At 64.3% G+C, this 27,362-nt stretch overlaps 1 protein-coding gene across 3 annotated transcripts; it reads left to right on the top strand.

The window, feature by feature from the left end:
- The first annotated feature begins 2,006 nt into the window (after positions 1 to 2,006).
- Positions 2,007 to 27,023, top strand: ASPG (asparaginase). Of its 3 annotated transcripts, none has more exons than XM_036882019.2 (17): positions 2,007 to 2,208; positions 8,354 to 8,462; positions 8,798 to 8,872; positions 9,224 to 9,335; positions 10,968 to 11,093; positions 12,577 to 12,660; positions 13,576 to 13,684; positions 17,538 to 17,650; positions 19,743 to 19,925; positions 20,043 to 20,156; positions 20,526 to 20,642; positions 20,966 to 21,061; positions 21,348 to 21,511; positions 24,016 to 24,102; positions 25,785 to 25,884; positions 26,191 to 26,271; positions 26,812 to 27,023. In XM_036882019.2, exons 1-17 carry the CDS (start codon positions 2,127 to 2,129, stop codon positions 26,830 to 26,832), a joined length of 1,773 nt encoding a protein of 590 aa, XP_036737914.2. In that variant the 5' UTR covers positions 2,007 to 2,126; the 3' UTR covers positions 26,833 to 27,023. The 3 variants fall into 3 exon arrangements, with proteins under 3 accessions (XP_036737914.2, XP_036737913.2, XP_036737916.2); XM_036882018.2 differs by having other exon boundaries at positions 2,008 to 2,208; positions 13,558 to 13,684; XM_036882021.2 differs by lacking the exon at positions 8,798 to 8,872 and having other exon boundaries at positions 2,010 to 2,208; positions 13,558 to 13,684.
- The last annotated feature ends 339 nt before the right edge of the window (positions 27,024 to 27,362 follow it).

The following is a 27,362-nucleotide window of genomic DNA, read 5'->3' as shown; positions in this document are numbered from 1 at the left end:
TTTTAACTCTTGGGGATGTACCTAGATGTGGGATTAGTGGATCATGTGGTAGTTCTATTTCTCCTTGTTCGCGGAGCCTTCATTCTGTTTCTGTAGTGACTCTGTTTTATAATCTCACTGACAAGAGTACAGGGATTCCAATTTCTCCATATCCTCACCAACATTTTTTTTTGATAGCTATTCTAATGGGTGTGAGATAGTATCTCATTTGTTTTGATTTGCATTTCTCTGACGATTAGTGTTGTTGAACATCTTCATGTGCTCACTAGCCATTTTAATGTACTCTGGAGAAATATCCAAGTCCTTTGCCAGTTTTTTTTGTTACTTGGTTTTTCATTGATTTGTAGGAATTCCTTATATATTCTAGATATTAACCCATTATCAAATAAATGATTTGCAAATAATTTCCCTAATTTCAGACTGATTTTTCACTCTGATGATTGTGTGCTTTGATGCACAAAGTTTTTAAGTCTGATGTAGTCCTATTTTCACTTCTGTGGCCTGTGCTTCTGGTCTCACATGTAAGAAATGTTACTACCAGTCAAGTCCAGTGTCATAGTGCTCTTCCCCCATGTTTTCTTCTAGGAGTTTTATGGTTCTAGGCCTTATGTTTAGGACTATATCCTTTTCGAGACAGTTTTTATTGTGTGTTCTATTCATTTTTTAAAGTGTCTTCAGATAAACAATTTGGGATTTTGACAAAGTTTATTTTATCAATTTAAGATTTTTATGGTTAGTGCCCTGAGCTTCCTAAGAAATCTTTGTCTACCCCCACATCAAAAATAAATTCTTGTTTTTTTCTAGAAACTTTATAGTTTTACCATTTATACCTGAGTTTATGACCTGTATGAGGTTAACGTGTGTGTGGTGAGATAAAGGTGGAACTTATTTTTTCTGTGGGAATGTCTAGCTGAAGATTCCCTGTCCTGCTGGGTGGTGTGGAGATACTGTGACAATCCTCGGGGCCCCTCTCTGGGGACAGACGTTCCTCTCCAGGTGCTGGGAGCTGGCCCTCAGCGGTTCAGTGCCCTGGGGATTTTTCTTGCAGAAAAAGCACTGCCCCACCCAAGATCCCACCTCCCTCCAGAAGTGTGCGTCCAGTGACGCATCCACACGGGGCTGGGAGGCACCTTCACTCCGGCTCCAGACAGCGACAGCTCTGAATGCGGCCCTGGAGGAGCCCGGCCAGCAGTAACCTCCTGGGACTGACTGCCGGCCACCCTCTCCGTCCCCAGGGGCACCTCCTAATGAACAAACGGCCTGCCACTCGTTGTCGCTCATCTGCGTGCCAGTTCGCCTGGCTCTGCGCGAGTTCCATCCGGTTCCATCGGTCTCGAGAGCCGCGCCACCTCGCGCTCCCTCCTGCAGCCTCAAACCCGAGCCCCGCTGGTGGGACCGCAGGGAACCGGCTGAATTCCCAGGGCGCCTCAGGCTCTGCACAAGGCATGCCCGCAGCCCCACGCACCCGCGGCCCGGCAGCTCCCGCAGGGAGATACGCGGCCGGCTGAACCTGGCTGGAGAGGCAGAAAACACGGACGAGAAGAGTGACCACCGCGCGCTGGGTTTGCTGAGGGTGCATCTGCGCGAAGGACGAGGAGATCGAGCCCAGGCCGGCGCTGGAGGCCGCCACCTCCCGCAGGGCCCGGCCGGGCGCCGCCACCCCTCCTCTCGGGCGCGCAGTGCAGCTCGACGCCACCCTCCGCCGAAGCCCTCGCGCGGCCAGCAGCCCGGGTGCCGCGCGCGGCGTCCACACGCGCACAGCGCGCACAGCGTCGGGGAGCCTGCGCCGCGGCCCAGCGGCCGGGAGCCTGCGCGCGCTCGCAAGCTCCGCCCCTCCCCGCTCAACAGGCCCCGCCCCGACAGCGGGCCCCGCCTCCGGAAGCCCTCCGCCGGGGAGGCACCGTCTTCCTGGCCCCGCCCCTCCGCGCCGGTCCCTCCGCCCCCTGGCCGTCCCCCACTCCAGTTGGGCCCGCCCCTTCCGCGCTGGCCCCGCCCGTTTCCAGCGGGCCCCGCCCTCCCGGGTGCCCTTGGCGCGCCCCGCCGTCTCCCCTTAGTTTACTTAGAGCCCCGCGTGCCCCGCGGCGTCCCGGTCCCCGAGGTCCTCCGGTTCTCGAGGCCGGTCAGGCATGGCCCGCGCGGCAGGGCCTGAGCGACGGCTCCTGGCCGTCTACACTGGCGGTACCCTCGGCATGCGGAGCGAGCGCGGCGGTGAGCGGGCGGCGGCGCGGGCAGGGCGGCTGGGGGTCGTCCCCGCGCAGGGCGCCCTCGGGCCCAGCTGACCTGGGGAGAAGGGCGGGGTCAGGGGGTCCTCACCTTGGCCCGGCCCGCTGACTCCCATGCTGCGGCTGGCACCCCGCAGGGCCGCGGTCTGACCCCTTCGCTGGGGACCACTGAGCGGCCGTAAGGTGACCGCACCCTGTCCCCCAACCTGGTACCTGGTCGGGCTGCAGGGCGTCTGACGTCTCTGCGGAGATTCATGTGCGGGAAGCGGCTCCGCGGGTTGCGGCCCTGTTCCCTCTGCCCCGTGGCAGCGGCTCCACGTGGGGGTGGGGCCCTGGACGGGGCACCGAGCTCCCCCCACCCCGAGCAGGGGTGCCACCAGCATGGGCTGAGCATCTTCAGGGAGGGACCCAGTCTGGGGAGCCTGGGCCCTGCTCTGGGGGAAGGGGACCGCTCCCCACGAGCTTCCAGAATGTTCCCACACTCCCTAGGGGCGGGCAGTCGCATGACCTTCCACGACGGAGGCTCCTGGTTGCGCGGTGTGTGTGGTGCTCTGACCCCGGTGGGCCAGGACAAACTTCAGGCTTGGTCTCCGCTCCTCTGCCGTCCAGGAGTTAGTCCTCCCTGCGGGGTCCCATTTCCCACGGCGCTGGTTCTTCTTGGCCCCCCGGCTCCCAGCTCCCTCTCCAGCCAGAGGCCCCATAGCTCACACCCGGGGCCGCCCAGCCCCGTGCCCCAGTGCGTCTGGAACTCAGACCCTCTCCCAGCTCCTGTCCTAGGGCCTGCCCCCAGGGAACATCTCCTTTGCCCTAGCCTGTCCTTCAGCCACTTTCCCGTCCCTGCCTCCTTCCCTCTTCTGGTCGCCCCTTTCCACCGAAGTAGCTGTGGCACGTTCTCCGTGACCCCGGCAGCAGCTTCTTGGTGCTCTGACCCTGTTAGGCCATCTGCAGCATCCACGGCCAGTCCCGGCTGTCTTGCGGCTCACCCCTGCTGGGCCCGGGACTCAGCTCGGAGCCCTGTTCTGGAGGGGCTCTGCACCGGGACGTGGGTGTCTGCAGGCCCCCGGCCAGTTGCTCCTCCCCCTGCTGTTGTGGCCTCCGTGTCTCCATCGGTCAGTTCACGGGTTGGTGAATGTAGGACCCTGGGGAGGCCGCGAGAGACAGTCCACCAGCGGGCACTGCCAGGCCCCTCAGCTCAGCCCTCATGAGCCAAAGAGGGCTGGCGTAAACCGGCAGCCGTGCACGAGTAAGGAGCCATCACAGAGGCCGCGTGCCCCTGGCTGGGTGGGAGCGCAGGTGGGCAAAGGTGGAGGGCCCCGCTGCGAGGGGAGCGAGCAGCCCAGTGCACCATGGCCCCTGAGTGGGCTGTCTGGGGCCCTGACACTGCCCTCCAGGCTTGGCATGTTGCCACTGTGATTCCGTTGAGCTCAACAGAGTTCTTAAGGGTCTGGGCTGCAGGGACAAGGTGCACTCCAGCCCTGACTCCACCTGCGCCTGGTGGTGTCTCTCCCTGGTCCCGTGGCCTCACCGCAGAGCCTCCTGTCCCGGCTGCTCCCACAGCCACCAGATTTCCCACAGGGGCCGCAGAGTCAGCATGTTCCAAAAGTGAACCAAACACGTCGACGCTGGAAAGACCGGGTGTGGAGGAGGCCGGTTTCTAGAAGGGGAGAGTCTTCCAGGCTCCCCTGGAGCCTGCTCTGGGTGCTGCAGTCTTTGGGCCCCCGTGAAGGCGAGGTCAGAGCAGCCGGCCTGTCCTGGCCAGTGAGGACCCTGGTCTTCCGAGCCCTGGGGGAGGTGTCATCTCGGGAGGAGGCAGCTCCCATCGTGGGGCAGGAGCTGTGTCCACCGGGCGCCATGGCGACATCTCCGAGGGTTGAGGGCTCTGCCCCAGAAGGAACCGCTGCTCAGCGCCAGACTCTTGTGTGACCTGACCCTGCTGCCAGCATCCCCATCGTGGCTGCTGACCCTTCCCTACCTCATGAAGGCTTTAGGGAACCAGAGGATGAAGCCCAGGGGACGAAGGAGGAAGGGACACGAGGTCTGGTTCCTGCTGCCCCCTAGAAGAGGAATAGCCAGGGAGCTGGGAACCAGGGTGCCAGGTCATGTGACTCCTGACCCCGGAGTCCTGGGAGACCAGGGGCCCTCAGGCCTGCTCTGGTGTCGGACTGGCGCTCAGTGTTCTTTAGGGACACACATGTGTTGACTTGCTGCCTAAAAATGTGTGTAAAGCAAAACGGTGTCCAGGGGTGGGGACAGCACCCCAGTCTGCTGAAGGAGCAAGGTGGGGACAGATGGACCAGGCTGGGGGTGATGGGGCTGGCACCTGTCCTCTGCAAGCCCAGGGGAGGTCGTTGGACTCGGACTCCAGGCCCTGCCTGCCCCCACATTCCCATCAGGACTGGCGGTCAATCATTAACTCACCTGGTACTGCTGATGAGGCTCCAGTCCCTGCGGGGAGGGGAGCGGTGGCCACTGCACAGGTGTTTGGATTGTTGCTGTTGAGAGCATTTCTGTGCCTGCTGGTAAACAGCAGCCTGCAGGGCACCAGGCGCCGCATGTGTGAGCGCTGCCAGAGGTCAGTACAGCAAGGGGAGGGCAGAAGCTGTGGCAGCTAGGGACACCCCTTCTCCGAGTTCAGCGAAGATGTCACAGGTCAAAGGGCATCATGAATCCCAAATCTGCTGATAACCCAAGCCCAAGGCTGACAGCATCAGCGGCCACCTCGCGTGCAGCTGAGGAACTTAGAGGCTCCGTGCAGCAAACGGTGGCCCCCAGCAGCTTGCCACCTTGCCCGAGCATCCCTCGTGGGCCTGGCTCTTGCTGGCATAGCAGGCTGAGCAGAGTTTTGGGGCCAGGCTGCTGAGGGTGCCAGGACAGTGGATGGTTGCAGGTGGTCCTGGCAACCAAGCCTTGTTGGTACAGGTGATGTCCACAGTTTTTTGGTTACTGCAACGTGACATCTGTGCCCTTGGCCTGGACCTCCTTCCTGAACATAGCTCCACCCATCCACAAATTCACATTTTTATAGCCTAAGATATGGGGGGTTCCAGGGGACCTGCCTCCTAGGGGGCAGACCGTCCCTTACAGAGAGTTTGTCTGGTGGCCAGTGAACAAAGGTTTGTCCTGTGACCCAGGACAAAGTTTGGGTTTGGTAGGACCAAAAACTTGGGGGGCCCTTGCTAAGAAAAATAATACAATTCACAAAATCAGATGTGAAAGCTGATGTATTTAGAATAACTAAGGAAATTGCGATTAACTTCCAGTTTTAAAAAGCCAAGAATATCAGAAAACCCAGAAAAACCTTCTGCTCCTTACCGTCCTGTTCCTCCGTCACAGCCGCCTGCCCGGGTTCTGCGTGGGCGCTTCCGTGCTCTCCGGGTGTGGCTGCCTGGGCAGCACTTTGCAGACGGGATCGAAGGGGGGAAGTCAGCCTTTTCTGGGCCTGGTTTTGCCACTGCTGTGTGTGTGTTCCGTGGGCGGGGGCCCCAGGGTTCAGCCCTCCCCTCTGGCCACGCTGCAGCATGGAGTGTCCCTGGAAGACTTCGTCCGGCTGTCAGCAATAGCCTCGCTGTGGGTGGCAGGGATTCATGTCACGAGCTCGTTCCATGAAACCTGAACCGAGTGGATCCCTGCTTCACTGCCCCCTAAGTGGGTACCCAGATTTCCACAGACACCGCAGACCCTCTCCTGTGCTGCAGGCAGAAGCCTGGCGTCCATAGGCAGGGACTGGTCCTCGAGTCCCGCTTGGCTTGTGGCCACATCACCCCACGCTTCGAGGCCCGCTGATTCTCACCTCTCCCGCTGCCCTCATGTCGCCTCCTCCCTCGTCCCGACTCCCTCTTACAAGGACGCTCGTGATGGCATTTAGGGCCCACCCAGAGGCATCTCTCTCAAGACCTTTAACTTTATCACACCTGCAGAGACTTTGCATCTAGGGTCACACGGTCCCAGGGATCAGGATGGGCATCTTTGGGGACAGATGGAGCAGGGAAGCCTGGCACCAGTGCTGGGTGGCTGGTGGCTCTGAGCCTTTCTCAGTGCCCAGGGCCTGCAGTTTGGTCCCGGATGCTGGCAGGGCTGGCAAGTCCAGACCTTTGTGAAGGCAGGCGCATGCTTCGTCACTCTGGGTGTCTTGGGAGGGTGGCTGGGCTGGCAGTCACATGCCGCTGTCCCCTGCCGCTCCTGATGCTGTACTGTTTCCTTAACTGCTGGACGCCAGCTAGCCTGCGTCGTTCACTCCTGCCCCGCCTCTGGGGAAGGGTGGGGTCGTTCCTAGTGCGCTTCCGCAGACTGGTCCCCCTGTGCCTGGGCAGATGGCCGACCGACAGCATAGACGCCCATGGGCCGGGCGGCTGAGCTGGCTGGGGGCCAGCGGGGAGCAGGGCCCAGGACTTAGCAAGTGGCCACATGGGGGACCATTTGGGGCGGCGAGATGGCCTGAGCAAAGATGTGTGGGTGAGGAGCACAGCCCTGCCTGCCCTGCGGTCTGCCAGCCTCTGACTGTGGACACTGCCTGTGACACGGGGCCGCTAGGCTTGTTTGTGGTCCTTCCTCCCACTGCCAGAGGGGAGGCAAGTGGGCGAGCAGAACCCTACCTGGTGTGGGGCATCGGTGGTGAGGAGGCATAGTCGGGGCTGCTGGAGAGGGCCTTGGGTGGTGGGCTGTGGGGGCAAGGCCTGCTGCTGAGCTGACCCCAAGGAAGGTCAGTGTTTGGGGAGAGAACCTGGCCAACAACCTGTGGGGAGACACTCCCACGGCAGCCGAAGGAAGGGCTGAGGGGCAGGGCGTCCTCACCTGTGAGGTGAGTGCACTTTCCGGCTCCTTAAAGGGAGGGTGTGACGTTAGAGGTTAAAGGGAAGATGGAGCAGAAGCCTCCAGCCTGGGGGTGTGGGCAGCCTCTGGAAGCTGAGAAGGACCCCTACTCGAGAGGCGGCAGGGACACAGTTTGACGTGCAGGGAGCTGAGGGAGCCGGGACACTCGCCCCAGAACCTCTAGCAAAATCACGGCCCGCTGACACCTGAGCCCGCCAGACTTCTCACCTCCAGAACTGAGACAGTCAGCGGTGCCGTTTTAAGCAGCTGTGCTGGGGGTCATTTGTTATGGCGCCCCGCAGAGATCATCGTCCAGGAGTGACCGCCGACCCTGGTCCTTAAAGTCTGAAGTGTTTCAGCCAAGGATGTTCCTTGAGCGGGGCCTCTGCTGTCCTCAGCACTCTGGGTGCCCAGCACAGCCAGGCATGTGGGAGACGACGTCCCCTGGAATCTCAGTGGGTGGAGAGTGCACCCAGAGAGTTAGCCGATCCGCTGTCACTGTGCTCGTAGGATGTGTGCTGGATCAGAAGGCCAGGACCCGAGGCAGGGAGCCTTCAGGAAGCCTCTGCTGAAGGGTTGTTTCCAGGAAACGCACCCGACCCCAGGGTTTTCTTACAACATGCACTGTTTCTGCCCAGTGTATCCTTGGGTGCATATTTCTGGGACATGGGGGCTGCAGGCAGAGGGCCGGAGCTGGACCCTGGAGGGTCATCCACAGTCCAGCAAGGGAGCAAGGGCAGACGGGGGCATGTTGGAAGGGAAGCAGGGCCTAGACATCAAGCAGGGCTTCCCAGAAGTGGTGCCCTGAGCTGGGGTGAGGCTCCTGCCCAGTGAGAAGGGGGGTTGGCAGAGGACTTCCAGGCAGAGCCAACAGTGTGTTGCAGGTGGATGTGAGTGTGGGCACCCTGGCGGTGGGGGAAGAAGAGCTGGTGCATGTGGACAAGGCATGAGAGGACTGGAAGGGGCCAGGGCCCCCTGGGTCCCGGTTGAGGTGTGGTTTCGCCTGGAGATGGGGGTGTTAGCTGAAGCAGGCCCTGGGCGGAGCATCGGCACGCCTGGGGCCATCTGGGTGAGAGCCGTGGTCAGCCTGGGTTCCCCGGCCCTGGGCCATCCTGCCCCCACGGGTAGCTGCCCACCCTCCCCAGGGCTCCACGGCAGCTGCAGGCCTGTCCACCCAGCCTGACTCCCCTGGCCTGATCCTGGCTCCCGACCTTTGCCCAGGGCCTGGCCCCCGGCATTTGCAGCAAGAGGGACGGGCTGCGTGGCAGTTGCTGGCGGGGGCTGCAGGCCGCTGACCACCACCCCCTGGGATCTGCCTGCAGTGCTTGTCCCCGGGGCAGGCCTGGCCACCGTCCTGAGGGCGCTGCCCATGTTTCACGATGAGGAGTATGCCCGGACCCGTGGCCTCCCTGAGGACACTCTAGTGCTGCCGTGAGTGTGGGCTCCCAGGGGCCCAGGGCAGGGGTGGCACCAGCTGTCATTGGGGGAGGGTCACCCTGAGCTTGGAGGGCTGCCAGCAGGTCTGTGGATCAGACTGGGGTTTCCCAGTGCCTCTGGGGAGCCATGTGCAGGGGTCCCCTGCTGATGTCCTTCCGAACTGACCAAGTGAGCCTCAGACTCCCCCCACCTCGGGCTGCAGGCCTCCACTGTGGCCCTTGGGACCCAAGCCCAGCAAGAGAGCCAGGGGTGGTCCCAGTGGTCGTTTCCCCCAGTGGGAAGGTCCTTCTCCCTCTTGGCTCCTGAGGTCCTTTTCCCTGTGCAAGCAGAGCATGGGTGGGCAGTGAGGGCCACTTGCACTTTCCCAGCGAGGCAGTGGCCAGGACAGCTGCTCCAGTCCGCTTGTGAGTTGGTTTATCTTAGCTGGTACGCTGGGCCTCGTGCCCTTTGTGGCTGGTAGGCTGAGCAGGCAATCCCGTCCTCCCAGGGTGGCCTCCTGACTCACTCAGGGCCAAGCCTGGCCTCTCAGAGCTGATTGGGGGAAGGGGACACTCCGTGGGAGCAGCCGTCCTGGCCCGTCCTTGGGCCTCTCCAGGACCTCTCTGGGACCACAGTCCTGTTCTGGGAGGTCACGGGAGTAAGGGAGGCCCAGTGGGTCCCGGGATGCCAAGCTCCTGTGGGTGGTGGACATTTTTCCTGGGTGCAGGGGCCTGGTGGGCAGGAGGGGTGCAGAGCTGCCATTCTGCCTCCCGCAGGCCCGCCAGCCCTGACCAGAGGGTCATCTACACAGTGCTGGAGTGCCAGCCCCTTTTTGACTCCAGTGACATGACCATCGTCGAGTGGGTTCAGATTGCCCAGACTATCGAGGTAGCGGGCCTGGGGAGTGGGCGGGGCTGGGGAGTGGGCGGGCCTGGGGAGTGGGCGGGGCTGCAGAAGCCCTCTGGGACCTTGGGTCGCAGCAGCTGCAGGGCTCCTGAGGTCCCTTCCCAGGCCAGCAGAGCGTGGGTGGGCAGTGAGGGCCACTTGCACTTCCCCAGCGAGGCAGCGGCCAGGACAGCTGCTCCAGTCCGCTTGTGAGTTGGTTTGTCCCAGTTAGTGCCCTGGGCCAGGATGCCCGACCCTTCCTCACAGATGGACAAGCCCTGTTCCTGGCCTGTCCCCATCTGTCCACCCCATGACCACCCTGGGGTTTCCATCTTAGTTGAGTGAGGGCCCATAAAAGGGTGCAGCGCTGCGCGGGCCTGGTGGTTACAGCGTCCAGTGTGGACACTTCCCCTGCTGGGGCCGCCCCTCCACCAGCTTCCCTCTCTATTCCCTCCAAGCGCACCATTGTCCCTGCGCCTGTGTGAGCCCGGCTTGCCCTCCTGGCACCTCAGCACCAACCCCTGGGGTGGGGGCGGGGGTCTTCCCAGCCCCTCCAGGCCCGTTTCTCACCTGCGTCCCTCAGGAAACCCTACCAGCGGGTTCTCATTGCACAGGCTCCCGTCCCCTGACCCGGACGCGCCGGTGCCCTGCCTTCCCGCTGCGCCTCCAGGAGCAGTGTCCCTGCAGGGGCCGCCGGCTGGGGCTGTGGTCTGGGGCAGTCTCAGTGGCTCGCGGCCAGCAGCAGACTCCGGTCGGGATCCGACCGCTCTGCTGAGCGCCTGGCACCGCCGCCCTGGCTCTGGAGTCCGGGCGACTCAAAGGGCCTGCAGAGGCCTGGGGGCCTGTGAGCCAGCCCTGCCGAGAGCGGCCAGCAGAGGGCGCCCCAGTCCGCCACGTGGTTCGGCTTGTCTGCAGCTTGCCCCCCGCCTGCGGGGTCCTTCAGTGGGCCCCGCGGGGGCCTCTCAGGACTGGCGCATCAGGACTGCTTGGGGCCTCTTGCAGCCACAGCCTGGGCAAGGCACCCACAGAGGATCGGCCTTGGCTGCCCTCTAGGAGGTGGTGGCTGGCGGCCATCCCCACAGTGTTGGCCAGCGTGCTGTGTGTGAAGGACTCTGGCTCATGTTTGCCCATCAGCATCCTGCCCTCCTGCCCAAGTCCAGCCCAGGCAGCCTCAGCTCTCCTGCTGGCTCGGAGCACCTGCTGTGCCCTGTGTCCACGCGAGGCCCTTGGGCTCCTGCGTTCCTGCAGCGCTCTGCTGTCCTGGAGGCAGCGGTTGCTCAGCCAGGGGCTCTCTGGGAGCGCTGAGCTGAGTTCTGGCAGAGTGCCCAACCGACCCCTGTTGTGGGGAGCCCTGAGGGCATCGTTAGGGGGAGACGCAGGCCAGCAGTCAGCAGGACCTTCGTAAGCTCGGGGGATGTCCAGAGGCCCCACGTGCGTGTCGTTTGTGCACTGAGGGGTGTCAGGGGAGACCCACGTGTGCCGTGGGCTCACACAAGGGGTCAGGGAAAGAAGCTGCTCTGGGAGCGGGCAGACACAGGGCCCAGAATTCCAGGGGAGGGCTCACTTTCCCGAGAGGGCCTTCCGGCCAGCAGCAGCAAGGGACCAGGCCCGCCTGAACTCACCGCCCTCCCACAGAGACACTATGAGCAGTATGATGGCTTTGTGGTCATCCACGGCACGGACACCATGGCCTTCGCCGCCTCCGTGCTCTCCTTCGTGTTGGAAAACCTGCAGAAAGCCGTCATCCTAACTGGTGCCCAGGTAATTAATGCCCCAGGCTGGCCGGCGCACGCAAGGCTCTGTGGGCCTTCCCGAGGCCACGGGGTGGGTCAGCGCCGCTGCAGTCCAGGAGGACCCTGGGCTCCCACTCAGTCCTGCAGCTCCCGAGGCGGCACCCGCTCTGCCTGTGCTGGCGGCACTCAGGTCCTGCCTGGCGCCAGCCCTGCCTCCTGGGGATGGGGCACCTGCTGTCGGCCTTGTGGTCTTGTCCGCTGTTTCATTCTTCCCACTGCGGGGCCCATGCCGCCCCTCCTCTCTCAACCTGATTCAGACACTCCCCAGGGCCTGGGCAGGTGGAATGTTCTAGAAAATTCCTAGATTTGAGGGGAGGTGGCAGGGCAAGCATGGACCCCTGCCAGGGCCTGCGTCAGAGCCGACTCGGGTCCCCTTTACCTGTGGTGGCATCGTGAGCCATTGCAGAAGTGCAAGCCCCAGGGTCGGGGGGAGCAGCCCCACCGAGCACCTCAGAGCCTCCCCGGGAGAAGAGATCCAGGCCTTTGAGAGGGAAGCCTGTGTCCATGTCCCTTTGAAAACCTCCTGGGGGAAGCTCAGAAAGCCCAGGGAAGTCTTGCCAGGGGCTGACCGGGCGGCCTGCCCGGCTCTGTCTCCTCATCCCTGCCGGGTCAGGAAGGCACAGGGCCGAGCGCTTCCTCCTTGCAGCCCATGCGAAAGCCGTGGGCTCAGGCCAACCCTGGCCCTCCCTGGCCCCTCGAGCTCTAGGTTCAGGCCACCACACAGGCCACTCTGAGGGACAAAGGGCAGATCTATGACCGCTGCTGGCCCCAGGGAGGGCCACACGCAGGCTGTAAGCCCCACACTGCCCTGGAAAAGCCCCTTTATCTCTGTTAAACCCAAGGGGAAATGGAGGCTCAGAGGCCCAGATCTACTTGTCCAGGGCTCCCCACCCACAGCTGCACACCTCACGAGGAGCAGAGCCAGTGAGGACCCAGGACTGTGGCCCCAGGCTCTGGGGGCCCTGCACTGACCGCTCCCTGCTGACCAGTCCCACCCGCCCTGCTCTCCCAATGCCCCCAGAAGCCCAGCCCCTCTTTGCCCTCCTGAGCAGAGGTGGCAGGGAGCTGGGCACTGAGTAGTCACCCTGTGTCATTGGTCCCCCTGGTAGACACAGGTGCCGGTCTATGACCAGGTGCTTGGCCACCCTCTCCTGGCCCATGATTCTGCCAGGGAGCTGGGCTGGGCAGTGGTGTGGTCCTGAGACAGGACGCCCATCGTGCATCCCTCCCACTGTGGGGACTGGCTGGCTGCCGGCAGTGGGCACTCAGGCCTGCGGAGGGGGTTGGGGCTCAGGACGGGCTGATATCGTCAGCAGGAGCAGCCGGTTCCTCCAAGGGCCCTGTCTCCCCTGCCGCCCGCCCGCCTGCCCCTGCCCCTGCCCCGGGCTCCTCCACTGGGATCCTCCAGGGCTCCCCGAGCCTCAGCCCCAATCCTGGGCTTCTCCCCACAGGTGCCCATCCACGCCCTGTGGAACGATGGCCGCGAGAACCTGCTGGGGGCCCTGCTCATGGCTGCCCAGTACCTGATTCCTGAGGTACCCCCTTCCCTCCTAGCCAGTACCTGAACCCAGCCAGGTACCCCGTCCTGGCCAGTACCTGATCCTGAGGTGCCCCTTCCCTCTCCCTGGCATGGTGGGCAGGGGGCTTGGCCATGTGTGTCCAGGGCCCAGTGGTGGAGCCTGTGTGCTCGGACCCGAGGCAAGGGGCTTGTGGGGGTGGCACCGGGGGCTCAAAGTGAGGGCTCAGGAAGGGTTGTAAAGATCCGTCTTTCACCTTAGAAGTGAAATCACCATCACTGTAGAAAGAACCAGAACAGAACAAAGCCACCCAAATTTCACTTCCCGGAGTCACCCGCCCACTGTTAGCAGCGGGGACATTTTTTTCCATATATGTGTACTTATTTATTTTGTATCTGTTATACTTATACGCACTACATTATGTTTATTTCTGTTATGTACGTATGTATGCGAGTGTCCATAGAAGCAGATGGTACTGAGCTTCTCTTCGGGCCCGCCTGCTTCCCCCTTGAGCGTCACTTTCTGTCGTGTAGCACAGGGCTGTTCCGAGACGGGCCCCCTCACGCAGGGGCCGGGTGGCCTCGGGAGGCGGGTGCCCGAGGTGTGGTGAGCTGCGCCCCTGCTGGCCCTCCACCGGCCACGGGCGGGGCAGACCCAGCCCGGCCCCAAGCTCTGGAACAGGGCCCTGCAGGGGCGCACGGCCAGGGGGGCAGGGGCGCTCTCTGCAGCTTGGCTGAGGAGACCCCCGAGAAGCAGGCGGGGGCGGGGGGATGGGCCGGTCCTGCCAGCTGCCCCCAGACCCCGAGAGGCCGGGGTGGGGGCAGCCATGTGCGGGGCTTGGCTGTCGGCAGCGGGGGTGTGGGGGCCTGGAGGGGCAGGGGCTCCCCAGCACTAAGCCACCATCCTCCCCCGAAGGTCTGCCTGTTCTTCCAGAATCAGCTGTTCCGGGGCAACCGAGTGACCAAGGTGGACGCGCGCAGGTTCGCGGCCTTCTGCTCCCCCAACCTGCCCCCTCTGGCCGTCGTGGGCACTGATGTGATGAGTAAGCCGGGCTGTGAGCAGGGCTGGTGGGCGAGGGCATCTGTCCTGGTGTCCTGCAGGGAGCGGGGGCTTGGAAGCCTGGGCTGGGGGTGTCCCCTCAGCTGGCAGAGGGCATGGCTCTCGGTCCCGCCCTGGGCTGTGGAGAAGCTGGGGCTGCCAGGAGAGGGTGCCAGGAGAGGGTCACCAACAGGTGACTCCAGCGGGGAGCTGTGGGATCTGCCTGGAGGAGGAGCAGGTTTGGGGTACCTGCCCTTCGTGTGCCCCCCGCCGGGTGGCCCTGAGCCCTGGGATCCCTCCCAGTGACCATCTGTGGCCCTGCCACATGCCTCCACCCCCCGGGATGTGGCTCCTGCAGTGCGACCTTGTCCGTGGGACTCCCATGGGAGTCTTTCCGTCCACTGGGCCTGGTGGGCAGCCCAGCCGCCTCGTGGGGTCAAGAAATGCCTGAGGCCGCCCTGGGGGGCACCTCTTGCCCAGCCTAGGAGCCGCCTCTGGTCGTGTTCTCAGCATGCTGGGGGAGCTCAGGTCCCACCTGACCCACCAGGAGGCACTCCCAGGCCCCCCACCTCCATGCAGATGTCTGCCTCCCCAGATGTCTCCAGTGGCTTCCTGGCTGCAGTCCAGGACCTTGGTGGGCATGGCTAGCCCTCCAACTCCCGCCCAGCGCCCTGGAAGCCCCCCCAGGGCAGCCAGGAGCACCTGCATGTCCTCCTGCGATGTGGGCTGCCTCCGGGGCCTTGCCCTGTGTCCAGGCCTGGGGTGTAGGGACAGTCCACAAGCCTGACCCATCTCTTCCTGGCTGAGCTAGTGGTCCTAGGGCTGGTGTCAGCCCAGGCACCTGTCCCCACCTCACAGGGGTGCCCCAGACCTGGCACAGCTGGCTGGTTTGTGGGGACTGTGGGGCCTTGAAACCTTGGCAGAGGCGAGGCTCATGCTGTGCAGGAGGCGGGCCTGCTGCTTTGGGGACGGCAGGACCCAGGCCGCTCCTCTGGTGGGACTGCCAGTCTGCAGCGTTCCCGCCCCTCAGAGGGCAGAGTGGCCTCCTTGCCTGCATGCGCACTGTCTGGGCTCAAGTGGGGCCTGTGAGGCCTGGAGGGGCATTTCCGGGAGGCTGGCAAGTAGTGCCCCCACCCCAAGGAGGAAAAGATCAAGATAGGGGCAGGGGGCTGTGGGCAGCCTGGGCCATAGCCTCCCAGGGGTGGGGGCTTCCTGGGATGTCCCAACAGGTGGGCACCCTTGGGAGCTCTGGGCAGGGGCCCTTCAGGGAGGGCTAGAGCACAGAGAGCGGACCCGGGGGCTCTGGCTGGTGCGCTGAGCTTTCTGTGGGGACAGGTGAAGGGGGGGCCTGTTCCTGGGGTAGGCAGGCTGATCGCTAACTCTGAAAGCCGCCGGACCCAGCAGAACACAGAGACAGTGGGGTCCATGTGGAGAGGGCAGGATCTGCTGGCGGCACCCCAGCCCCTCTGCTGGCTGGTGGTGGGGCCACAGCAGACCAGGCAGGAGGAGAGTGTGGGTAGGAACCTGGGGCAGAGGAGGGAAGGCCCACGCAGGGAGGCCACGGCTCAGTCCTGAGCCCTGCCCCTCGTCCTGGTGTGTTCTTCCTCCCGACACCCCACTTGCCCAAGTGCCTTCCAGGTGTTGTAAAGCCCAGAACACATCAGTGTGCCCTGGGTGTGTGTCAGGGGTGCTGGATAAGGTAGCAGCCACCTGCCGGTACAGGCAGATGGATGGGCTTCCTCACCACAGGGAGCCCCCCTGCCCTGGGCTGCCCGTCTGAGGAAGGAAGGGAGGGACGGGTGGCCACTCTGCAGGCTCCCCCATGGTGTGGGGACCAAGTTACCTGGGGCTCAGGAGTGGCACCCCCAGCACGCGGTGCACTGGCATAAAGCAGGAGTTTGCTCTGGATCCTGGAGCCTCTTCCTGGGCTGCACGGGGTCCAGGAGGCCTGGAGGCCCAGCAGCTTGGCAAGCGCAGGGCTGCAGCTGGCCCCAGGGGGAGAGGCTGCTCTCAGCCCCCAGACCAATATCCCACCAGGACGTTTCCGCTGGCCAGGGAGCCCGTGGGCTCGGTGAGAACCTGCACCCTGCCCGCCCCGTCCCTGCTGCAGGGCCTGGCCTTCTGGCACCCGAGTTGAGATGTGGGGCCTGGGGCCCAGCAGGCAGCGCTGAGCCACATGACGAGGTGGCCCAGGGGCCCTGGCCCGGCTGCCCTGGGCCCTCTCTGGGGGACGAGGCAGGTGTGGTCCACTCGGGGCCTCCTGGAGACCCACACCCTCTGCCCACAGCAGGGACAGTGCTGGGGAAGTCAAGCTGCCAGGTTATGGGGCACACGGGCCTGTAGGCCTCCTGTGCACGAGGCCAGCTCAGCTCCCGCAGCAGCTGTTGGGGGGCCGAACAGGGTGCTAGCCTGGTCACGGTGCCCGCCATGCCATGCTGCAACCGTTCCTCTTCCTCTCCGGCCCCCCGGCCTTGGGCACAGCCATCCCTGGCCTGGGAGGGGGACTTGGAGCTCCACGGGCTCTCGGGGAGGGGCCCACCGCGTGTGTGGGACGTGGGCCTCTTTGTCTCTGTGAACACCCCCTGCAGCCGTCACTCTTGGGTGGTGGCAGCCCGCCACACGCCGCCGTCTCACCTGCCCACACTGGGGCGCAGGGTCTCTGGCTGCTGGCTGATGCTGCGGCGCCGTGGGGCAGGCGTCTGGCCTTGGCCTGGCACACCCCCTCCCACTGCCCGTTGGGCACCCTCTCGGATGCATCACGAGGGGGCAGCACATGTCTGGAAGGTCTCCTGGTTTATCCTGGCATGTGACTTGCTCCAGCAGAGACTGAAAGAGGCACACACACTTACACCCCCGTGGTGGGGCAGGGGAGCCCTGTGTGGGGGTCCTGGAGCCCTCCCATCCATCCCTGTTATCATCGTGTGCCTGCGCCTGGCTGGCCAGCCTTGGTGACCTGTCCCCATTCCGGGCTCCGGTTCCCTTGGACTGCACTGGGGGCCTTCCATGCCGCCTGCTGCCTCAGACGGGCTCCCCCTGTGGGCAGTGCCAGAGTGGGTCACAGACGCTGCTCCTGCCTCCTGCCACCCAGGGACCGAGGGAATGGGGCCCTGTGCTGGGCTCACGAGGTCCAAAGGCCGGGCCTGCTGCCGAGCCCCCGTCTGCCTCTCGTGCCTGTGGGCGGGGCAGGAAGGCTGGGGCTCCACTGGTGGCACAGTCCTCGCAGAGCAGCGGCCTTCAGACCCAGTGGGGAGCCTGACCCTCTGGGGACCAACTCTGCCTGGCAGATTTAAGGGGTGTGCCCCAAATACCTGACCCCTCCACTTCCCACAGGGCCTGGGCTGGGGGGTTAGTATTCAGGCTTTTGGGGTGAATTCGATGGAGGCTTTCTTTCCCCAAAGGTAAGGGGTCCAGAGGTTCCATTAATAAGCCAATCAATCAATTAATAAATTCTTTAACTAGGGGCTGTGAGTGGGGTAGGTGCCTTTAAGGGACAGGTGAGGCTGGCTGGTCAGAGAATGCCACCCGACTGCTCGAGGCACCAGCTCAGCCCACTGCTGGTGGCCCTGCAGCTGGACCACACCTGTGTGCTCCTAGCCTTTGCACATGCTGTTCCCCCTGCCTGGAATGCTTTTCCTCCACTTCCCCACATACTCCTGTGCAGCCGCAAGGCTCAGGCAGGCGTCTGTCCCTGTGGAGTCCTTCCTGTCCCCTGGGCCCATGCCTGCTGTGGAGCCCAGCACAGGCGAGAGCCGTATCTGCACAAGGGAGCCAGGGGCCGGCAGCACAGAGGCGCTGCCTGGGGGTCTTAGCTGGCAAGTGGCCAGAAGGCCCCATACTTGGTCTCTCTGTCCTCATAGTCAACCAGGAGCTGGTGCGGAGGGTCCGACGGAAGGACCAGCTGCTGGTGCACGGCAGCATGGAGCAAGACGTGGGGCTGCTGCGCCTCTACCCCGGGATCCCTGCCTCCTTGGTAGGGCTCCGCCCGGCCCACCCACACCACTGCCCCTGAGAGCACCCCCCTCCCGGCTCCCTCATCCCACGCTCCCCAGTGCCTACCCAGCTGGTGCAGCCCCACCTGCCTTCCCTCCTATTTCCTGCACCTCCCTTCCCCATCACCCTGAAGCCCACATCAGGCCCAGGTGAATGACAAGCACATAAGCTGGGTGCAGGGGGCACTGGGGCTGGGCACAGAGGCTGGGTGCAGGGTCACCGGGGCTGGGCACAGAGGCTGGGTGCAGGGGCACTGGGGCTGGGCATGGGGGTGCTACCAGGCTGCAGGGGTGGGGGAGCACCAGAGCTCAGAGCCCACAGGGCACTACCTACCCCTCTTCCATTTGGATAGACGTGGCTTCTTAGGAGTGTCCCCACACCAGGTGGCCCAGTGGGGCAGCAGGAGGGCATGGCCTGTGGTCTGTGAATGGTGCCTGCTCCCCTCACACGGTGCTAGGGACAAACAGGGTGGTCTGTCCACATGTCCCCCTGCCCAGCACAGGACAGGTGTCCCACAGTATTTGAAGAGTGAGTGAGGTGTGACCAGGCACGGCGGTTGGCTGGGCAGGAGCAGACGGGGGCTCCCTGTTCAAGCAGACGGGACCAGACCAGAGACTGCCGCAGACGCTGTTGCTGGTGGCCAGGGCAGGGGCCACAGGCACTGGGACCCCGCCCTCTCCACACAGAGGCAAAGACTTGTCCTCAGGCTCCATGTCACTCACAGCCTGGGGTCCGTGATGGCCTTTCTGGGAGCCTCCGAGGGCAGAGGCCTGACTGCGGGGCCTCCCTGGGTCATGGCAGCCTTGCGAGGACACACGGGCCAGAGCTTCGGTGGCGCTAGAACGCCGCACGTGCCAGTTAGTGCAGTGGGAGGCACGCTCAGAGGGCTGGCTTGGGGGTGACGGTCATCCCAGGGGCTGGCATTGGCGGCCAGGGCTCCTCGACGGGGAACCCACGCACGGGGGTCTCATCACCCGAGGGCTTGGCCTGTGGGGCGGGCTGAGCAACACAGGATCTTTCTGGGAAAATCAGGCTGGGCTTGGATGGCACAGCCTGGTCAGCCAGGTTTCTCACGAGACTTCTAGAACTTGCTGCGGGCTGGGGAGTGAAGAGCCACAGAGCGGGGTCCACAGCCCCAGCCCCACAAAGCTGGGCAAGGCTTGGATGGGAGGACAGGCCCCTCGGGGCTTCGTTCCTGAGGGCTGGTGGGCCAGTGGAACCGTCTCCGGGCTCCTGGGCCCTTGAGGTGCTGGTGATGTGCATCTGCTGGTGGCAGGTCCCAGTGGCTAGTGTCCCCGTGCCTGGGTGTTTGCTGGGGACAGGTGTGCACCACCTTGGTCCTCTACCTGGAGAGCTGAACTTGGCCTTTCTGGTGAGGGATGGAGGCTCCAGATGGGTGGACGTATGTGTCTGCCCAGAAATGCTGTCCCTGAGGCCAGCAGCCTGGCCCTTGGACTCCCACCCATGTGGCAGGTCCAGGGACAGACTTGGTAGCTGGCCTGAGGTCTCTGGGCATGCCCACCAGTGCCCGGCACAGTGCAGGCTGAGCTGGGGAACAGATGTCCCTGCAGCAGGGCCTCCTGGGGACAGTCTTTGAGCGGGGTAGCCAAGGCCCCCATCCTTTGTCTTCAAAATGTTGCCTTGCACCCTCGGGTGCCGGGGGCAGAGGAGCCCTGCATGTCCGTTTAGCTGCAGGGCTCTCCCCAAATACCGGCTTGCCGGGAGCACCCTGGGCTGTGTGTCAGATGTGGGACCTCCCTTGGTGAGGCCTCTGATGGCCTTTTCTGCTCATCTCCAGCCTGCCTCCCGTGACGTCTGGCCCATCTCCACGGTGTTCTGATTAATGGCACACCAACCACAGCCTTCAATGCCCCAGATAGGACAAGGTGTCTGGGGGGACACAGTGGGCAGCAGCCTCTCGTGGCTCTTCACGTGGCCTGCTCAGAGCATGCCACCCTGAGAGCGTGGCCAGTGGCCCACATGCCCACACCCGGAGAGGGCAGGACAGACCTGCTGGTCTCCGTTGCTGGAGCAGAAGGCAGGGACCCTCACCGTCCCCTCCCGCCCTGCAGGTCCGGGCCTTCCTGCAGCCCCCACTGAAGGGCGTGGTCATGGAGACCTTCGGCTCCGGGAACGGGCCCACCAAGCCGGAGCTGCTGCAGGAGCTGCAGGCGGCAGCCCAGCGAGGCCTCGTCATCATCAACTGCACCCACTGCCTGCAGGGCACCGTGACCTCGGACTATGCAGCCAGCAGGGTGGGCTGGTGGAGGCCGGGCAGCTTGAGGCCTGGGGTGGGGGGACAGGCCTGAGGGCACAGGGTGAGCTGGGCTACGGCCTGTGGCCCACGTCCTGCCACGTCCCCTTTCCCACAGGCCATGGTGGGAGCTGGCATCGTCTCCGGCTTTGACATGACCTCAGAGGCTGCCCTGGCCAAGCTGTCCTATGTGTTAGGCCAGCCGGAACTGAGCCTGGACAGCAGGAAGGAGGTGTGCACCCTCCTGGCTGTGGGCACAGGCCCTGCCGGTGTGGGCATGGGCTCCTGAGGGCATACTGGGGGTGTGACTCGTGGGGGCAGACAGTGGGGCCCAGCCAGGGGGCTGTGTGCCTGGGTTTGAAAAAGGAGGCCTCTGACATGGTAGGCCTGGGCAGAGGCCCCTGAGGCCTTGGGTGACCGCGAGCTAGTAGGGATGGAGGGTGGGGCTGGCCTGTGGGGGCCTGGCAGGGGCCGTGCTCAAGCCCGGAGGAGTTTCAGGCCCTGGGCAGCCCTCACCACACTCCTGGGAGGGCGCCTGGCCAGCATGGTTAGTCGGGGCCCCGGCAGAACTGGCATGGCCCTCCATGTGCTCCATGCCCAGCTGCTGGCCAGGGACCTCCGGGGAGAGATGACACTGCCCACAGTGGACGTGTGCCAGCCCTCGCTGCAGCACAGCCTGCTGGGCCGTGGGGTCACCCAGCTCCTCAGTCTGAGCCAGGTACTGCCCAGTGCGGGTGAGTGGCAGGGGGCCTGAGGGGTGGGGTGTTCCAGCACATGGGCAGAAAGCCACCCACGTGGCCTGGCGCTGGGCCCAGGTGGGGGCTCCGGTCCACGGCTGGGAGAATCTGCAGGGATTCCTGGAGCAGCCCACAGGAGGGGCCGGGGTGGATTAGTGACGTCTGCAGTGTGCAGATAGCGGGCAGAACGGGGCCCGGTCCACTCAGTGAGGCATCTGGGGGCCTTGCTTGGCAGGGGTGTGTGTGTGTGTGCCGAGGACCCCAGGGACAGACATGCTCCCTGGATGCCTCTGTCCCCTCCCAGGAGGCTCATGCTGTGCGGGATGCCCTGATGCCCAGCCTGGCCTGTGCCGTGGCCCGTGCCGGTGAACTGGAGGCCCTGCAGGTTCTTGCAGAACTGGTGAGGTCCGCAGCCACCTTGGGGACCAGCCCCAGCTGTGCCATGCATGCCCCAGGCAGTGTGTGGCAGGATGGCCTTTCCCTGAGGCCTACAAAGCCCCCCGTGTCCTGGCTGGCCAGGCTAGGCTGCAGCTCGTGGGGCCTCGCTGCAGCTAAGGGTGGGTGGGGTGGCTGCATCAGACGCCACCCTCAGGGTGCACCCTGGCCCTCTCATGCCCTCCCTGTGGAGTCTCTGACTCTCCCCTGCCCTCCCCCGGCGGGTGACGTGCCCTTGCATGTCACCCCAGGGCAGTGATCTGAGCCAGGAGGACTTCAACGGTCAAACTCCACTGCACACAGCTGCCCGGGGGGGCCACCCTGGGGTGGTCACCATGCTGCTGCGGAGAGGAGTGGACGTGAATGCCCAGGACAAGGACGGCTTCAGCCCGCTGCTGCTGGCTGTGCGGGGCAGGTACCTGTGGCGGCCCCGTGGGGTGCCTGGACAGGGCTGCCTCAGAGGGGGTTGCTGGTTTTCTGTGGTCACACGGCTCCCCCGGGCAGAGCTGGGTGGGGCCAAGGACACCCGCTTCCCAGAGCCTCATGCATCCCCAGCCTGGGCCCCAGGTACCAGCAGTTACCGTGTCTGTGCCCAGACAGGGCGTACTGCTCTGGGCAGTGTGTTTGGGGAGGGCTGCTTGGAGGGGGTGAGGCCATGTCATGTCATCATTTCTAAAAGAAGATGCTTACAAAGCACGAGAGGTCTTGTGCCTGCTTCCCAAGTTGTCTGCACACCCGTAGGGCTGGGTGAAGGGGAGAAGCCCCTGGCCGAGCAGGTATAAAGGGCAGGTGTGGAGGAAGTGCACAGTGCCAGCTGTTGGGCTGGGACTTGCCCTAGGGTACTGGGAGGTCCAGGTTGGTCCAGCAGACTTGGCTCCTTAACGGCAGGGTCCTGGCCGGGGGTGTTGGGGCCCTGTGGGAACTGCAGGGCTCCATTCTTGCTGAGGCCCCGAGCCCTGGCCAGCCGGTGTGGGCGACTGACTCAGTCTCCTCAAAGGACACACAGAGGACACAGGATGCTGGGCAGAGAGGCGGTGGGGACACCGGACCCCGTAGCCGGGTCCAGAGGCTGGGGACCCCACAGGCCTGTGCTGGGGCTTCTGTGACCTGCAGGTGCGCGCTGGGGCTGCACCTTGCAGGGGAGGTTGTGTGGGGATCAATATTAAAGGAAAACACACACCAAGTGGGGCCCACTAGCCAGGAGCTGGGTTTACAGGGCTTTCCACCCCGGCGTCGTCCAGCTCTGACCCCTTCCCCCTGTGCCAGCCTTAGGCCAGAGGAGCAGGGCCGGGCCCGGGCCTGCATGCCCTCTGCTGTGGCTGGGCATCTCGTTGCCCTTCCGGGACCTTCCTGGCATGTCTCTGAAGGTTGGGCCTCACCCGTTTTGACTGACACTCCCTGGAGCGGTGGGCATGAGGCGGGCAGGGCTTTGCCATGTGTGAGAGCACGCGTGTGCGCTTGGGGCTGGGTCACAGCGTCTGCTTTTCACCTTTGTGCTCTCCCTGTTCCTGAATGCAGGGCTGACCGCGGCTTCGTGCCTCCCAGACCCCCGCCCAGACCCCAGCTTCCGCTTGGGGTTTCTCCCCAGGGGCTGCGTGGCCTGCTGGACCCGGGGTTCTTTCCGGTGCCATGAATAATCTCATGTCTGACCCTCGGGTCGCCAGACTGTCTGGTCAAGTCCTGTGAGCCCTGGGGCGGGGGTGTGACCCTTGGTGAAGGGTAATGGGCCACAGCTCCCCTCCCAGGCTCCTGTGAGCAGCCCAGGTTCTCAGAACAGGCCCGCAGAGGACAGACAGCAAGGGGCTGTGCTCGGGGCGTGTCCCTGGCCCCACTGGTGGGCAGGGAGTGGGCGTGATCTGGCTGAAATTCCAGGCTGCGCATCCTTGGGTGTGGGCTGGTCATGCAATGAGCTCGCCCCAACCCAGTCCCGCCCCCTCGTCCCCACCGCTGTCATGACATCTGTACCCCTAAACCAGTCTCCTGGCCTCACTCCCTGGCCCAGCCTTGCTGCACCCCAGAGTGGCACAGAGGTGCCAGCCCCACCCTGGAGGGCTCTTGGGTGGAGTATAGCCTGGGGGGCCTGACCCTTCTCCCCAAGCTCCCTGAAGGTTGGGGGGCCATGCAAGGGGGCTGGATTGGGTTGGGGTACGCCTGTGGCCCTGGGGAAGGGACCCATGAACGATCACGCCCGGTCGGCACCCCCGACGGCAGCAGGTCCCAGGCCTCCGCTTGTTCTGCCCTTGGTGTCGCCCACCCCCGCCCCTGTTCACAGGCCTCCGGAGGGTGGCTCCAGGCTCAGGCCAGGCCAGGCTGCCTCTAGAAACTCAGACATCTGGTCCTGCTCTGGGCCGCCAGCCCTGCTTCCTGGCCTTGCCTGACACCCCCTGTCATGTTCATCTGCCTGTGTCTCCTATCCACCCCCAAGGGCAGAGTCCAGGCCTGACTGACTCAGTTTCCCCAGGTCAAGACCTGGCTGGGGCAGGTGTGTGCAGAAGGGCTGGCCGGCTCTGTGTGTGGGGGCGACTGTCCTCCAGGGAGGGGTGTCCCTAGGTACCTCTGGCAGTGCCCTGGGCCCTCAGGATGGGCCAGGGGAGACCCGGCTGAGACCCTGAGACGTGGATGCAGTTGCTGCTGAGAGTTGGGGGTTGGCACGCCTCAGGACCTGGCCCTTCCCTGCAGGTCCCTGGGATGGTCCTGGGAAGGTCCCTGGATGAATGGAAGGGTGGGACCCCAAGAGTGCATCCCATTGGCCTGGGGGTGTTGAGGGATGGAGAGGTGAAAGGGTGGGGGGAGCAGCCCTCGTCTGGGGAAGGGCTTTGGGTCAGGGTGGGTGAGTTCCTGACCCCACATGCAGGACAAGGCCCTGCTGGTGCTGAGCAGAAGCCGCCCAGGGTGGACAGCATGCTTCTTCTCATGCAGGCATCAGCGTGTCATTGGGCTGCTGCGGGCAGCGGGGGCCTGCCTGTCCCCCCAGGAGCTGGAGGACACGGGGACGGAGCTGTGCAGGTGAGGGCTGCAGCCACAGCTGCCCTTCCAGAGATGGGGATGGGGCCCAGGAAGGGGAGCCAGGCCTGCAGGGAGGGTCAGCCAGCTGGGCCAGGGGCTTCAGGGAAGGGAGCGGCCACTGCACTCAGTGTGTGCTGGCCGTGGTGGGAAGGGCTGGGAGGGGCCCAGGGCAGGCCTGGGCTGCATCTGGGGAGGTTGGAGTGGACAAGGTCAGTGCAGGGGAGCCGACCCCCTTCAGGGGGAAACAGACCACAGCCCCCCAGCTATCCTGCCCAGCACATGGCAGCCAGTCGCCAATGTTCTGACCTCATAACTGCTCTGAGTGACCCCTGGGGCCAGCCTGGGGAGACGGGTTGCAGCTGGCAGAGGTTCCCACTGGGGTGTTTGCGGTGGGCTGGGCAGAGGGCAGGCCCAGGGCTGCAGAGCTCAGCCCCTTCCTCCACCCCCTGGGCGCCCCCTGCTGCTGCTGACACTGTCACTGCCTGCCCCTGGACCTGTCACTCGGTGCTGCCTGCCAGCTCCTTCTGTGCCCAGCCTGGGCTATCCCCAGGCCAGGTCTGAGGGCTGAGGAGTGGGGTGGGGGGTGAAGAACAGAAGGGCAGAGACCAGGCGGGCCGTTGGGGTAGCCAGGCTGGAGGCGCCTCGCCTGGCCCCAAAGCCCCCAGCTGAGATGCCGGGTGGGGTGGAGAGACCCCACCGAGCCCCAGCCTCAGGGGCACGGGGGGCTGTCCCATGGGGTGAGGATGCTGGGACACAGCCACTGGTCTTGGCTCTGAAGGGACTTCTGGGGTGACTTGGTTCAGGGCTTCGCCCCCTGGTGGGTCTGGTGGCTCCACTGACAGATGGAAAAACTGAGGTGGAGAGAGGCGATGACAGCCAGGTCCCACAGGAGCAGGACTGGGCCCATCGCCTGGGACTCTGCTTGGGAGAGGGCTCGTCCCACCTGAGCTTGGCTGGATTTGGGGGTCCCTTCTGGGATGAGAGTGTGTGTGGGAGCCAGCTGGGGAGCCAGAGGGCAGGTCCAGGAGTGGCTAAGGGGCACCTGCTATGGGGCTGTTGCTTCCTGACTGGGAGGGTGTCACCAGCGTCCCTTTGTGGGGGCCCTCCACTCCCTCGTCCCCCTGCCCCGGCCAGCACACCAGGTGGGACCGTTCCCTGCCTGCTCCCAGGGTGGGGCGGAGGAGTGAGGAGGCGCCTGGGGAGGGCCCGGGAGGGGCTCCGTGCTGTGCCAACCCTCCCTCTAGGACAGGCAGGCCCGGGCCCTCTCCCTGCCAGGACCCTCCACGCAGCCCCCTGGGTCCAGGCCTCCCGCCCAGGCTCACGTTTCTCCCTGATGCTGCGCTGCCTCAGACCCCCTGCCTCCGTGGGCTCCGCCCAGGGACAGCTGTGCTGTGAAATATGGAACTGGCATGTGGCATTCAGCTGGCGGTGTGTGTGCATGTGCACGTGCACGCGTGTGTATGTGTGCCCGCGTGTGCACCCTTCGTCTGAGTCAGTCACCCCACTGGGCGGAGCCAGCTCCAAGCTGCCCACAGGCCCCCAGCAACTCCTGCACCCCTGCCCCATGCTGGGTCAGCTGCTTGGGGCTGGCTTTGTAAAAGCAGCCCAGGCACCCCTGGGCAGGGAGGTGGGCAGATGGGGGGACTTCCAGCAGGCCCTGATGGCACCCCCTCCCCTTCCAGGCTGGCATCCAGAGTGGACCTTGAAGGCCTTCGGGCGTGGTGGCAGGCAGGGGCTGACCTGGGACAGCCGGGCTATGACGGTCGCAACGCCCTGCTCGTTGTGAGTGCCACCAGTGCCCTGTTGCCCCCTCCAAGGCCACCTCCTCCAGGAAGGCCTCCGTGACAGCTCCACTGGCTCCATCTGCTGCACCCCTCCCCAAATGCCTGATTCCTCTGCTCTTGGTGGATACACTTGACGTGCAGGAGCTCCGGGGGGCTGTCCTCCTTCCTGGCCCAGACCTGTCTCCGGGCCCAGAGCCATGGGGACACAGGCTGCTGTCCTTGGCCAGGGAGGGGACGAGGGCGTCCTGGTGTGGGGGTGTCGGCACCCCTGACGCAACCCCTTCCCGTGTGCTTCCTCCCCTAGGCAGAGGCTGCTGGGAACCTGGAAGTGGTGAGCCTACTGCAGAGCCTCCAGCGTGGGCTTGGTGCTCAGGCCCCAGGCCCAGTAAGTTCCCCACCTGTCACCCACACGGGGCTGGCAGCTGGACCCTGGCTTAGGGAGTATGTCCAAGGCCCAGTCCTGGGGACAAAGCTAGAGGCCGAGGTGGGTCAAAGTCAGTCCTGTGGTAATGGCAGCTGAAAAGTGCCCAGAGGGTGATGGGGGCAGTCAGGGAGGGCTTCCTGTAGAAAGGGCCAGCCTCAGACCTCCTGTTCTGTCAGGCCAGCCGGGGAGGCACCCCACCACAGCACTGCAGTGCCCCAGCCATGGCCGGAAGCTTCTCAGATCCCTCTGTAACAAGTCCTGCCCACCCTGCCCTGCCCCCAGGACCCGATGGGCTGGGCCCGCTGGCCTGTCTCTCAGGCTGGGCAGGCCATTCCCCCGTCCATTGCCTGGCCCTCCAAGGACTCTCAAGGCTGGCCAGGCTTGCTCAGGTCCCCGGGCACCTCCCCTGTGAAGGGCTGGGCCCCACTGCTGAGGTGCCCAGGCTTGTCTGTTTGCCCTGCCCCACACACGACCTGGCCCTCAAGAGACACGCATTTGCAGGATGTGCTGCCTGGTGTCTGACCTGAAGCCACCCTGCTGCTGTGGGAGCCATTCCCTCCCGTGGGACTGAAGGCACCCCACCCCCAGGCACTGCGATGTGTCCCCTGCTGCTTCCAAGACAGCCTGAAGGTCTTTGTCAGGCAGAGTGGCAATAAAATCTCCCTGGGGACATCTCCCAGTCCCCAAAGCCTGGCTCCAGGGGGTCTGTATGGGCCCAGGACTGTGGGCATTTGTGTGGGAGTCAGGGCCCAGGCTCTGGGTCAAAGGGCGGTGTCTGCAGCACCCTGGCGTGATGGACGCTCAGCTAATCCTTCCTGAGGCAGCAGGGGCGAGCAAGACTGTGAGCAGGCCTGGCGGGCGGGCGGGGGAGGCAGTCCGCCCCTTCCCTCCTGCCTCCTGCTCAAGCTCTCCTCTGGTTTGGGTCCTCTTCACTTTTGAAGCCAGAGTCACCTCCTCCAGGGAGCCCCCCACACTTCCATTTCTGCCCATCTCTCTCCTAACAGACTGCCTCTCCAGTCCTCCAGGTACCTCCCAGTCACTGTCTGCTTTCC

This window comes from Manis pentadactyla, chromosome 11 (genome assembly GCF_030020395.1).
Source record: "Manis pentadactyla isolate mManPen7 chromosome 11, mManPen7.hap1, whole genome shotgun sequence".
NCBI lineage: Eukaryota > Metazoa > Chordata > Mammalia > Pholidota > Manidae > Manis > Manis pentadactyla.
This window is presented reverse-complemented; position numbering and strand designations above follow the sequence as displayed.

Bases quoted from the DNA above. Each gene is read 5' to 3' on its own strand.
- ASPG (XM_036882018.2), top strand. From the start codon at position 2,127: ATGGCCCGCGCGGCAGGGCCTGAGCGACGGCTCCTGGCCGTCTACACT. The intron at 13,685-17,537 runs GTAAGCCGGGCT...CTGTCCTCATAG, and splicing joins CGTGGGCACTGATGTGATGA to TCAACCAGGAGCTGGTGCGG. The intron at 21,512-24,015 runs GTACCTGTGGCG...CTTCTCATGCAG, and splicing joins CTGCTGGCTGTGCGGGGCAG to GCATCAGCGTGTCATTGGGC.